At 40.7% G+C, this 14180-nt stretch overlaps 1 protein-coding gene across 6 annotated transcripts in view; it reads left to right on the forward strand.

Moving 5' to 3' along the window:
- astn1 (astrotactin 1) overlaps positions 1–14180 on the forward strand; it is a 234735-nt gene that overhangs the window by 44034 nt on the left and 176521 nt on the right. For all 6 annotated transcript variants that reach the window (XM_079877707.1, XM_079877709.1, XM_079877711.1 and 3 more), the window contains exon 2: positions 10319–10506. In XM_079877707.1, coding sequence (XP_079733833.1) covers positions 10319–10506 — 188 coding nt within the window. The remainder of the gene's footprint in view (positions 1–10318; positions 10507–14180) is intronic.

The raw sequence follows: 14180 nt of genomic DNA on the forward strand, positions 1-14180 counted from the left end.
TGTACAATATGTTCATTTAGTTTCACCAATATTCTTTATGTCTGTCATTTACTGTATTCACATGTATTGTATCGGCCTCATATCGGCCAATCGGCCAGATTTCTTTCTCAATATCGGCATCGGCATCGGCCATTAAAAATCCCATATCGGTCGAACACTAGTTAAGAGTATGAATCTAGCAGTTATTCTAGTGACTCTACAGTTGTTTATTTACGATTTGAAACTCTAATCAGTTTTTAAAATAAGGTAAGTAAGTACATGCTCAGTCTAGTCAGAGAGAGAGAGAGAGAGAGAGAGAGAGAGAGAGACCCAGAGGGTTAATCTGACTGCTCAGTCAGTCAGAGAGAGAGAGAGAGAGAGAGAGAGAGAGAGAGACCCAGAGGGTTAATACAAATAAATATTTTCCCTCTTTCCCCCCTTTTCTAGGGAAAATGCATGTGTAAAACATTAATTTGTGTCAATGAGGACATCAGAATGTGACATGATTGGTAACTTATGACATACTATATTGTACTGTTGTCAAAGGGAACATATCACTCAATCTGACAAGAAACAATCGTAAAGGACAGAAGAAGAAAAAAAAGTGCACAGTGTACACCCATCTTAAAAACTGTGATTCCCTTTCGTTAGGGAACTCGCACTGCGTCGTTGTAAAACGACACTTTGGGGACGCTCCCTTAGCGTGTGCCTCTGAAGTATGAATGAAACTAATCCAATCCTGATTGGTGTTGCGTCATGACGTAACATGTGACGGCATAACCGGATGCATAAAAGTGACACTGACACACACACACACACACATTAGCTTTCGCTCTTCAGCAAGCGCTCTCTGTTGTTGTTTGTCATATTTGGTGTTGTCTGTCTGAATTGATCTCAGAAGTATTATGGCGAGTGAGAAATATACTAGGTGTGTGCACCCCTGCCCTAGATTTATTACGGGTGGGGACACACACCAGTTATGTGTATATTGTTTGGGAGCGCAGAACGCACAGGCAGCTCTCGAGGGGGCTGCATGTGATCACTGTGAAGCACTCCCTATAAGAGTGCTGCGCTCCCACTTGGCTGTTTTTAATGAAGATGGCCAGGCTCGCGGGGATCGGGTCCCACGTCCGTTGAGGCGGCGCGGCGGCTTAGATCGTGGGGATCGCAAAAGGATCTTGCAGATGAGAACGAGACTGCCGAGGCACTTTCTCATTCATCATCCGAAGATTCTGTGGCGCCCGTTCACGGTGCAGAAGCCCGCGCTGCGGCTTCTTCTGCCCGCGACGAGTGCCCGGTGCTCAAGCTATCTGCTTCTGAGGAAGTGGATGTGCTCAGCATCGAAGGCGGGGTGAATGAGTCATACTCGCCGGCTCATGTTCCCGCTTATGAGGAGTTAATAGAGGTTGTAACGCGTGCTGTGGCCAGACTCAACATCAGCTGGCCACAAAATAAGCAAAATGATCCTTGTCAAAGTAAACTAGACGAGAGATTCCTGCAGCACCGTTCACAACCTCAACGCCGGGGTTTACCGTTTTTCCCAGATCTGCATAAAGAGATCTCAAGATCCTGGGAAAAACCACACTCGTCTCGCATCTCATCACCAACATCATGTGATTATAGTAATGTGGTGAGTGCGAGAGAGTTAGGTTATGGCAAGATGCCGCAAATGGAGGAAGCTCTTGCGAGTTATTTTTCTCCTGAAGCGGCATCTTCGCTTAAAGCCCCGGCGCTGCCCAGCAAACCGTGTAGAGACACTTCTGCACTGAAAGTCATAGAAAGTGTTCCCCTACCAGATAGGGAGTCCGGGTTTTACAGCCGATACTTTATAGTTCCAAAGAAGGATGGCGGGCTGAGGCCGATTTTAGATTTGAGGCAGTTGAATCGTTCTTTGAGGAGATTCAGGTTCAAGATGCCCACTATCCCCATCATCGTGAATCAAATCAGATCTGAGGATTGGTTTGTTACGATAGATCTAAAAGACGCCTATTTTCATGTTTCCATCCTTCCATGTCACAGGAGGTTCCTGAGGTCCACTTTCGGGGGCGAAGCGTACCAATATCGGGTTCTTCCGTTCGGCCTAGCACTTTCTCCCCGCACATTCACTAAGTGTATGGATGCAGCTCTGGCTCCACTGAGGCTTCAGGGCTTCCGTATATTGAATTATATCGATGACTGGCTCATAATGGCCCAGTCTCGAGAAATGGCAGTTCGGCATCGAGATGCCATCCTTGGCCACATTCAGAAATTGGGGTTGAGACTCAACGCTAAGAAAAGTGTGTTAGAACCAGCTCAGAAATCTACTTTTTTGGGCGTGGTATGGAATTCGGTTACAATGCAGGCATGTATGTCTCCCGCACGTATCGAATCTATCCTGGCTATGGTGTCAGGGATAAATCTAGGCCAGGCCATCACTGTAAAGCAATTTCAAAGACTGCTGGGCCTTATGGCAGCGGCATCCAATATAAATCCTTTGGGCCTTCTTCATATGAGGCCCCTTCAGTGGTGGCTCAAAACCAAGGGGTTTTCTCCCAAGGGGAATCCATTCTGTATAATAAAGGTTACGCGCAGATGCCTTCGTTCTTTATTAATATGGAAGAAACTTTGGTTCTTGTCCCAAGGGCCAGTGTTAGGGGCGTCATGTCGCCGGAAAACCATTTCGACAGACGCTTCCCTCACTGGCTGGGGCGCGGTTATGGACGGCCGTTTTGCCAGGGGTCTGTGGCAGGACCATCATCATTCTTGGCATATAAATTGCCTAGAAATGTTGGCTGTGTTCAGGGCTCTGAGGAGCTTCCTCCCAGACATCAAAGGTTACCACGTCTTGATACGTTCAGACTAGAGATGTAAACGGTTAATGGATTATCGATTAATTGTCGACAAGAATTTACTCTATTAAATTAAATTAATTGCCGGCTAATTGAACATTGCGAACGTGACACGAAATTTCTCGCGGGCGGCGAGAGACCCGACACAAACCTGAGGCGGCAAAAACGAAACCAAACATGAGGCGGTCAAAACGGAGTGGAGTGTGGGAGCATTTCAAATTTGAGGCGAAGGAGGACGAAAAGTGCCACCATTGCGCATATGCTTCAGTTATTGTGTGTGAGAGAGATCTCAGGACTGGTGGGAGCATACTGGCTTTAAATATTGGCTTTAACGAGGAGCAGTGGGTCCGAAATTTTGTTGTGTACAACAATATGTTGTGTCAACGTTTGTCCACATTCCTCTCCTACGACGACACAACGTTTCGTCGGGTCATCCGTCCCTTTGCAGATGCGCGTGGGTTTCTCTCGTCATTAAACCGCGTAGACGTTGCCTAATATGCCTCAGAAAATCCGATCTGCCTGTTTACATGACAGTCGCATTGGCACATATCCGATTTATATCCGATTTATTTCCACATATGAATGAGGCCTGAAACCGATCTCGATATATCCGAATGCATGCGTTTTTTTCCTGTTTACACTGTCATAGAACACATCGGATCTGTGTCACATGTGAGCAAAAAATTGGAATTGGGTCACATTTCACTGACAGTGTAAACGAGGGACGCCCTCTAATTTTACTGTCACCTTCCTCAGGGATGATTTAAGTTGTGTTCAGTTCTATATTTGAAGTGTCCACGTCTAGTAATCTTACTGTTACCTTTCTCAGACCAAGGGGGATTATAAGTGCTGCTGCTATAATGTTTCAAGTTTTTCATACAAGTAGTTTACCAGATAGATTATTATATGTAGGCTTAATATTGTAGGCTAAGCCTACCCATGTAGATTTTTATTTAAAATTTATTTTATGTTGCTTAATGTTTCACATGCAACAGGTGAGCCAGTGCACAATTAATCTTTATGTATTTTAATTTTCTATGCATAATTTAATTTGTTAAACTACATATATGCCATTATCTGAACCGTATCCCAACTGTTACAATAAAATATCAATTGAGCAATATAACATGCATTTTTATTCAGTAGCCTATAAGCAATATTTTGCTTTTTATGTTAAAGACACTATTGATACCGTGAGAAATTAACATTTTCAGGAAAATAGCCGCTTATCAGTTAATCGTTAATCGATCGATAAGGTCAATCAATTAATGATTAATGAATTAATCGATAATTTGCATCCCTAGTTCAGACAATACATCAGTGGTAGCATATCTGAACCGACAAGGGGGGGACTCAGAGCAATATATGTCCCGAGGGTTCAGAATCAGGGAGCAGACATCCTGTCGAGGCAGGGGCTGAGGCCTGGGGAATGGAGACTTCACCCAGAGGTGGTGGAGCTGATATGGCGGAGGTTTGGACTAATGGAAGTGGATATGTTTGCGTCTCAAGGGACGTCCCACTGTCCACTTTGGTTCTCCCTCACTCATCCAGCCCCGCTGGGGTTGGATGCCATGGTACAGGCCTGGCCGAGGCTTCGCCTGTACGCTTTTCCCCCGATCGCTTTGCTCCCGGGAGTCCTGGAGAGGGTCCGTCAGGAGGGCATCAGTCTTCTTCTGGAAGCCCCGTTTTGGCCGGCCCGAGTATGGTTTTCGGACTTAATTTCACTCCTGATAGCTCCGCCATGGCAGATTCCTCTGAGGAGGGATCTGTTGTCTCAGGCGGAGAGCACTATATTCCATCCTCGCCCAGAGCTGTGGAAATTGTGGGTCTGGCCTCTGAGGGGGCTAAGTACCTAGATGCTGTTCTATCATTTGGGGTGCACGGAACCATACTTATCTCTAGGGTTCCGTCTACTAGGAGATTGTATGGCCTTAAGTGGAATGTTTTTCCACTTGGTATAGAGAACATGAGTTAGGCCCAGTTAACTGCCCAGTGGCTTCAGTTCTGGAGTTTCTTCAAGATCGTTCTCTGCGAATCTCTCCCCGTCCACATGTATGGTGCACATGGATGCCATTGCGCCGTTCCATGCACCACTGAATATTGGGCCTTTTGGGGAGGCACCAACTGGTCATACTATTTCTCCTTGGTACATAGAGGATGAGACTGACAGTCAGGTCCAGGGTTCCTTCCTGTTACCTGGCGGTGGTTCTCGAAGGCCTATCCCTGGCTCCCTTCGAATCCCTTCAGTCGGCTTTGCCTAGGACCTCACGTTCAAGATAGCCTTTCTCTTAGCTACTTCTTATAAAGAGACTGGGATATCTCCAAGCCCTGGCATTAGTACCAGCTTGCTTGGGGTTTACCCTCGGCGGAGTTATGGCCATCCTGCATCCGAGAACCAGCTATGTGCCTTAAGTGCAATCTAACATGGCTAGGTCCATGGTCCTGCAAGCATTTCATCCTCCACCACATGTGTCGGCAGAAGAATAGAGGTTCCTTGCTCTGGCAGTCAGAGTTCCAAGTATTTACATTGAGAGGTCCTCTTCTTTTAGGAGGTCGGACTTACTGTAGTGCGTTTTGGGTCACCTAATAGGGGCTCCCGGCTATACAAACCATAAATAGGCCTACAAGGTGCGCAATTTGCCTTCACCTTTGACCGTAAGGGTTCATTCTATTAGATGCATTGAGTCCTCTAGGGCCTTCCCCTCGGGAGCGCCCCTCCAGGAGATCTGTGAGGTAGCCGGTTGGGCTACCCCACACACTTTTATCAGGTTTATAGCCTGCACCTCCCTTGTACGCCTGGCGCACGTATGCTCTAGTCCTAGCTGAGTGTCTGAGATCAGTTTCACTCTAGGGCAGGCCTTTTTCGGTGCATGGCCTAGTGGGCATTCGTTCCCCAAAGTGTAGTTTTACAACGACGCAGTGCGAGTTCCCTAACGAAAGGGAACGTCTCGGGTTACGTCTGTAACCCTTGTTCCCTAAGAAGGGAACGAGACACTGCGTCGTCTTGCCACGCCGCTCGATGCCTAGGAGCGGCTTGCTTCGAGGCTAATGTGTGTGGGTGCCAGCGTCACTTTTATGCATCCGGTTATGTCGTCAAATGTTACGTCATGACGCAACACCAATCAGGATTGGATTTGTTTCATTCATACTTCAGAGGCGCACGCTAAGGGAGCGTCCCCAAAGTGTCGTTTTACAACGACGCAGTGTCTCGTTCCTTTCTCAGGGAACAAGAGTTACAGACGTAACCCGAGACGTTATGTGATCTCTCTTGAATCGTTTATTTAATATGTAAATAATTGTTTGGTCAGCAAGCTCCAAAGCAATCAATTACAGAATCTCATCTGGTGCAACCCACCCCCACCCCTAAAGGTAAAATCCTAGAATTATCCCTGATAGAATTAATATATTTCGCTGTTGATTATTATAGAAAATAAGTAATTGCGTTTAACTGTTAATAATGATTTAACATGGAATGTTTTGAAGGCACATATTTTCTGTCCGTTGTGCTCAGTCCTTAGGCTAATTATCCACCATGAAATATTAAACATGGCTATGAATTGTTAACAAATTACCATTTGCTAGCCATTGTGCTTCGAAGTGTTGGATAAGCTTACAAAATAAAACTGACTTTGACTGATTGCATAGTCCTGAATTCTTATTCAGGGGGAAAATTGCCACCATTAAAGGAAACATACCTTGGAACAGGCTGGTGAAGGTAAACTTTGATCTGCTGTGTGTGTCATGTTCACACATCACGATTCTTGTTTCTCTAATGCTGTGATAACTGAAGACATCTGCAAATTCAACAATATACAAGCATGGATTATAATTTTGAAGTGTTGGGATTTTTTTTTAAACAATTTTTTATTTAGATCTTATTTTATTTTTTTGTATTTATTCTTTTTTACTTGTTTATTTATTTGTATAGTATAAATCAGGTAAATCCATTTCTGAAGCAGTTTGTACAAATTTCACATTTTAAGAATTGTAATAATTTACAATCACCATGTTGAAGAGTTCCTTGAGTGAAAGAAATAGGCCGCTGTAAAGTCATATTTCCATATGCTCACATATATGCATATACACATTCCCCTTTCACATATTTATCTCTCTTCTCTCTGTTTTGATTTATGCATTGTCCATTTTCCTGTGTCTTTCCAAAGACTCTCTCTTGTCATTTCAATTTGAATGTCAGTCTTTCCATATTGTACATTTCTGTAACAATTTGTTCCCTCTGAAATCTCATTGGGGGACGTTGTTGGAGCCATAGGCAAGTAATCGCTTTTTTTTTTCTTGCTACTACTAGTAATATCCTCAGTAAATATTCTATTATTAACTGAATCTGGTATATTGCCAAGCTACAGTATGCATGTAACCTGTTTCCCCAATCCCCCAAGATTTATTCTATAATTGAATGTGTTTCTGACCAAAGAGTTGTGATAATTGCACCATATTGGATGCGGTTTTTCTTTTGCACAAGCACAGCCTAGTCTCAGACAATGATAATTGCTTATAATAATTGCTTACTAGCATATAATAAATGAGCATAAGACTAATGATTCAAATTAAAGTTCATTTTAAAATTGTTCAGAGAGAGAGTAACTCTTTAAATGAAAATGTGAATCCCACATAATGGCAGGCCGCCACTCTGCTTTTTGAGACGTTAGCCTTTGTTCTATTCGCATTATGAGCATTTATGATGCCAAACACCCTGGCCAACTCTAGAAAGGTTCTTCCTCAGAGGCAGCCTTTGTAAATGGCTGTATCTAGCCAAAGGCCAGATTGTATGTTTGAGTCTGTGGCTCTCTGTAAGCACAGACACAGTGAAAGAGAGGGGAGGGCAGGTTCTAACACTGCATCAGGATGTGAGATGAATAGTACTAGCTTTTTACCCCAGCCTGCTCTTTCTTGTGCTCTCTCTCTCTTTTTCCATCTCTCCCTTTGGTTTGTGCTTTCCTGCATTTAAACAGGCATTTCAGGGTAACGATTGCCCAATATGCATTTAAAAGAGAAAATGGTACTATCAACATTCAGCCTTCAAATCCCACGGTTTCTATAAAAAAAAACAATAGTTCGCACTCATTTTTTACACCAAAATTTACACGGTTTGGATGGCATGACAAAAAAAAAAAGGTGGCCTTACTAAAAGGCATGCACAACAAAACTAAGAAGAACAAACAACAAAATGAGAAAAGAGGGCAGCCCAGGATAGATGGGTAATTGGGCATCATTATTCGTATCTTAAAGGGATAGTTCACCCAAACAATTAAAGGTCTGCCATCATTTACTCACCCCCTGTCATTCTAAACCTGTTTGTTTTGTAATTTGTTATCGTGGTCTGTGGGGCATTTTTTAGCCTGTGAGCAGTGACCCTTACAAACACCTGTTTTCATGTTAGAGCTCATAGCAGATGTGATGCCGGCCTTTACTTTCATTACAACATAACGTATTTTCTCCTATATATTTTTTGTTGTTGTTGTTGTTTTTTTAATTTTTTGTTAGAAATTTGTCTTGTCACTGAATAGGTTGAGTTGGTTGAACTGACAGCCTCCTCAAGAAAATAAACCTCTGATATAACTCAGGGTGTGAAATACAAAGTATTCAAGTTATTTTACAGAATGGGTGACCGGTCTGGATAATAATTCAATTCAAAGTCAGATTTCTAACAGCTAATTAAACAGTTAATTTTAACTATTGGGTTCTTGATTTTGTATTATTCATGCACATTTTGACAAAAATAAATATTTTCAGCAAAAATAAAAAAAGTTATAATTTAATGTCAAATTAAACTGATTTTAGATCAAAAGCGTATTCTGCTGAATGTAGAAATGAGGCCAATTTTATGCATGTGTCTTAATATTTGGACACATTTATGTCCTAGGGGTTAAATTCCATTCAAAAGAGTGCAGCTTTTTCTTTTTGTTATATGAAGGTCACACTGTCTTGAAAACCTTTTGGAACTTGGAAAACTTTTCAGTTATTTTTGCTTCTTGTCAAACTGCCTTTTATGCTTGTATCTATCTATCTATCTATCTATCTATCTATCTATCTATCTATCTATCTATCTATCTATCTATCTATCTATCTATCTATCTATCTATCTATCTATCTATCTATCTATCTATCTATCTATCTATCATCTATCTGTCTGTCTGTCTGTCTGTCTGTCTATCTATCTATCTATCTATCTATCTATCTATCTATCTATCTATCTATCTATCTATCTATCTATCTATCTATCTATCTATCTATCTATCTATCTATCTGTCTGTCTGTCTGTCTGTCTGTCTATCTGTCTATCTGTCTGTCTGTCTGTCGTCAAATTATGCAAAAAGTTAAAATATTATTTATTTGTATATGTATTTGGGATCCTTAGCTTATATTTGGGGTGGCTTAGCAAAACAAAGGAATTGTGTTCATCTCAGAATGCTATTAAACCAAATACATAATTTATATATACATAATATACATACATAAACAAACACAATGGCAAAAAACAAAACAAAACAAAACAAAACACATTGTTAGTAGACAAAGAAACTATAGAGTGCAAAGGTGTGTTTTAAAAGAGTTTATTTTCTAAAAGTCCGCAGGGGCAAAATTGCTCATGAAGAAACACCCTTATTGGAAACAAGCAAACAGCAGTAATTTATCCCTGTAACATGCCTTTGTTTGTGTTGTATCATGCATGTTGTTTAATTAATAAAGGTACCTTCCCACACCGGACCCCTGGGACTGTGTATGATGTCTAGTGATGAAGTGCAGAGTCATTCTGGCTTATGCCTGTGCATATACAACTCATAAAGTGGGTCAGGGGTTCTCCTCTGTTTTGCAGTCCGCAGCACCATTTTGAAAGGAGATAACTGCCTCCCCATTGTCTAAAATATTACTAATGCAAAAGAGGCAGCACAGGTCAAAAGCTTTGTTTTTCATTTGTTTCATGAGTACATCAGTATGTTTAAGAACAAACGCTTAATCAGACAATCAAAAAGAGAATTTTAAAGCAGCCATTATAAATTAAAAACACCTATCCAGTTTATCATCCCTAACAAATAGTTCAATAAACTGTCATAAAATGGCGTTACCCTTTTCAGAGGCTTATCGAAATCCTCTGGCCTTACATATCAAACAGAATTTATGCAATGTCAAGAACATATGCTCAGTTTGCTTTGTGCTGTGAGCAGAAGGAAAGCCCATTTATCATTTCTCCACCTAAATTGTCTTTTAATGTGATGTCTAGTAGTACTATTCCTATTAATGCTCTAGTCCTATGTCTCTGCATCCATTAACCAGACTTGAGGCTGTTTAAACAGATCACGTATATTTATAAAGTGAAGTTCAAATGCCGTAGGGATTGCTTTTATATTCCTAAAAATATCTGGGGTGATATTAATAATGTATAGTCACAGTATACTGCGTATATTTGCATGACAGGAGCATTTTTGATTTATCCTGCAAACCATCACATACTGCTCAATGCAACACAAAACATCTTTTGTTTATATTGGCAGAGATCTCTGGGAACTCTGAAGACATCCCCCTGGTGCGCTGGAGGCAGCAGTGGTTGGAAAATGGCACTTTGCTCTTCCACATCCACCACCAGGACGGCAGTCAGAACCTGCCTGGCCCGGCGGCCACCGCTTACCCCGCTAGTGACTCCGCAGAGGAGGAGCTTCGCATCTTACACATCTCTGTCATGGTATGCAACCCAGTACTTGATGTTTTCTGCACTAATTCTTGGACAAATTCCCTTAGAATTATTTTAATTATTAAATTATGCAAAACATTCAAATGGTACCAAATAAATTCTAAATGCAGATAAAGGTAACGTTTTTACTTCAACTATGGAGACTTTCAAACCTGTGGATTGTGTTTGTAGAAAAAAAAGAGGTTTTTTTTTTTTTTTTTTTTTTTTTTTTTTTTGGTTAAATAACATTCTGTGATGGAAATTACTTTTTAAATATTTTGGAATAAAATGTCTGACTCCATTGTCTTCCTAAAGGCGGGCGTACACGGTGCGAGTTCGGACACTCGGGAGGTCGTGAGATATTGCACACGTTGCGAGTCAGTTTAACTGATAATCGCGTCAAAGCAGCTGGTACATGGCACGACTGTCCTGCACGAATTTTATCCCAAGCCGGCAGCAATCACGTGAACTTTCGCGCTAAACACAGAGACCTGCATGCAGGAAAAGCTTCAGATAGAAAAATGACAGAAATGTGTGTGCAAATGATTTGTTGAAAAGCAGAGAACAGTAGCCATTCCTTTCAACATAAAAACTTAGAGAGAGAGAGAGAGAGAGAGAGAGAGAAGTGTGGGAAAAGTGTGTGTGTGTTTGTGTGTGACAGTGTATGCGCACGCTGTATGGTTGCTGCCACTGAGGTATAGCCCCATCGACGTGGTTGTGTATGATTTGGCAATAGGGGGACAGCTGGTGAAAATCGGCCGACTCCCCGAATTTTTGAAACTTGTTTAAAAATTATCGGGAGGTCGGGAGGTGCTCGTAACGTGCTCGGCTCGGCTCGTAATTCCTCTCACACGCTGCGAGCCGCGACCATGCGAGCATCACCGATTCCACTCGATTTCTCCCGAGTGAAAAAAATCATCTGCGAGGTCGTAAAAACAGCAAAAATCGCACCGTGTACGCCCGCCTTAAGGCTAATTTAATTGCTTGCTTTTTATGTATTCTTAATAATACAGACAATTAAACAATATATTCACACTACTGCATAATTTAAGAAACTTACAGCTTAATTGGAAACGACACTCAATAAAAGCATTCTGTTCAGTTTTTTCAAATTTCATCAAATGCATTCTCTTCACTGACACTGTTGTCTCCATGATAACTGAGTACAATAACTTTTTTGTTTGTAATTCACTATGGGCTTTGTACTGATAATGCAGTAATGGATAGTTGTGATAGTTGGGTATAGTAATTTGAATAAAACATTGCATAAATCATTTTCACACAATGAATATATAATTTTTTGGGGCAGATCGTCATATTTTTATAAGGTCAAAATTCTGGGTCTGGAACAAGAATAAAAAAAAAAAGAAGTCTATCCATAAAAATAATTTGATAATGATGAAGGCTCATCAATCAACTCTTTAAGACATAAAATATATGTAGTTGAAGAAAAACCCATAAACAAACTTTCAAGGTGCAAAACAAGTATATACAGTATATATGTAATTTTTACACTGTATTTATAATCTTCCAATCTTTCCTTGGAGTCCTGCAGGTTTTGTGTGAACTAAGCCAGGAGAAAAACACATTACTTAGATAAGAAAAGTTTGCGTTGTGTGTTAGATGGAAAGGAAGATAACATTTGTTCAGATTCAGTCAATTAGTGGTTATGCCTCCTGGCTTTACGGTTCTCCTCTCTCGGATCGTTATACTACTGTCATCCCTAGAAGTAGTTACCCTAAGAACAATCGGAGCGAAGACTCTTCAGGGCATAAGGATTTTAAAAGCTTTTAAACATACTCTGTATAATTAGTGGAAAATCCATATTTGTAAATTGTCATGCTGAACAGCAGTGGGATTTGAATGGGTGCAAAGTTAGCAGCTCAGATGAATGGAGAGTTCTGAACACAGGTTGAATGAATGAGCTGTTGTGATATTCAAGTGTTTGGTATGCAAATATTTTTATAGGAAATGCACAAATGGCTCATTATTTCTATATAAAGCAAAAGGGACATATGGGGGCTCCAGGCTTTGCTGGATTTCCTTTGCTGCTTGAATTCTAAATCCTGTAATTGCACATTAGAGCAGTATGGCAGTTGTTTTGGATGGTTAGTTGATTCTCTGTGCAAAGCCACTGATTACTGAAAGATCCCTGTCGGAATATGATTCCTCCGAGCTCCGGGAAACCTCCTCTATTGAGCGAACCCTGCATGATCCCTCAGAAGCTGAAGAATATTGCATGCCTCCTATCTCAAACACAGCCTCTGAAATTGATATCCCCACAAAGAGAGTTATTAGTATTCTAAAGGCAACATGCAGGAAGTCAACAGATGATTCAACCTCATTGAGGTGAGCAACGGGATCCAAACAATTTTCTCTTCTCAGAGAATTTTGCTTGCTTCATGAAGGACAGCGCAGTATTGAAGTACAAATAGATTGTGTGTTTGATGTCTGTGTAAACAGCTAAAAGATTGGGACCCGGTCATTAATTACTTAATTATTTAGACTACAGATGTACAAACAAGATTTGTGCGATCACTGGTTGATTGAGACACCACTGCCATTTAAGGTTTTGTAGGGTGAAATTATGTTGGCCCATAAAGATTTTTGCTAGAACATGATTTTTCAGTTTGCTTCTAATGAGTGAGTTGAGTATTTTTTCTCATCTGATTTTTTTAATGAGGCACCATGAAAACATACTTTTAATTATTTGTTGATTAGAATTTGATTGTGTATATAAATATTTGCAATTGAAATGTATATATCGCGATATGCATATCGCAACGTTTTGCAATAACTGGGGTCATGAACAAAAGACAGAGAAAATCACTCACTGCTCGCTGAATAATCTCTTTAATAAGAATCAGTATATATGTATTTAATTCATACAGTGAAAACTAAGCAGTGTTTTATTTTTACATTTGATTATTCAGTTTCTGTTGTTAAATAACCCTAATGTAGGATAACCTGAAACCCTAAACCCCATGGTTTACACTGATGTTAAAATAACACTTATGCTACAGTAAAACACTGCTGTTCACTTTCAGAAGTTGTAGGGATGTTTTCTTGTCACAAAAAGAATGTTGAACACGTATGTTATTAAAGAGAATTTAAGTTTATTTTACACACTTTAAGCATTGTCGTATCGCATATCGAAAATCACATTTTTTAATGAGTTATCGCAGTTATTGCATTTTTCTTCAATATCGTGCAGCCCTATATACAGTGGGGAGAACAAGTATTTGATACACTGCCGATTTTGCAGGTTTTCCCACTTACAAAGCATGTAGAAGTCTGTAATTTTTATCATAGCTACTCTTCAACTATGAGTGGCAGAATCTAAAACAAAAATCTAGAAAATCACATTGTATGATTTTTAAGTAATTAATTAGCATTTTATTGCATGACATAAGTATTTGATACATCAGAAAAGCAGAACTTAATATTTGGTACAGAAACCTTTGTTTGCAATTACAGAGATCATACGTTTCCTGTAGTTCTTGACCAGGTTTGCACACACTGCACCAGGGATTTTGGCCCACTCCTCCATACAGACCTTCTCCAGATCCTTCAGGTTTCGGGGCTGTCGCTGGCCAATAGAGACTTTCAGCTCCCTCCAAAGATTTTCAATTGGGTTCAGGTCTGGAGACTGGCTAGGCCACTCCAGGACCTTGAGATGCTTCTTA

The sequence above is a fragment of the Squalius cephalus genome (genome assembly GCF_949319135.1).
Source record: "Squalius cephalus genome assembly, chromosome: 7".
In the NCBI taxonomy this organism is placed as follows: domain Eukaryota; kingdom Metazoa; phylum Chordata; class Actinopteri; order Cypriniformes; family Leuciscidae; genus Squalius; species Squalius cephalus.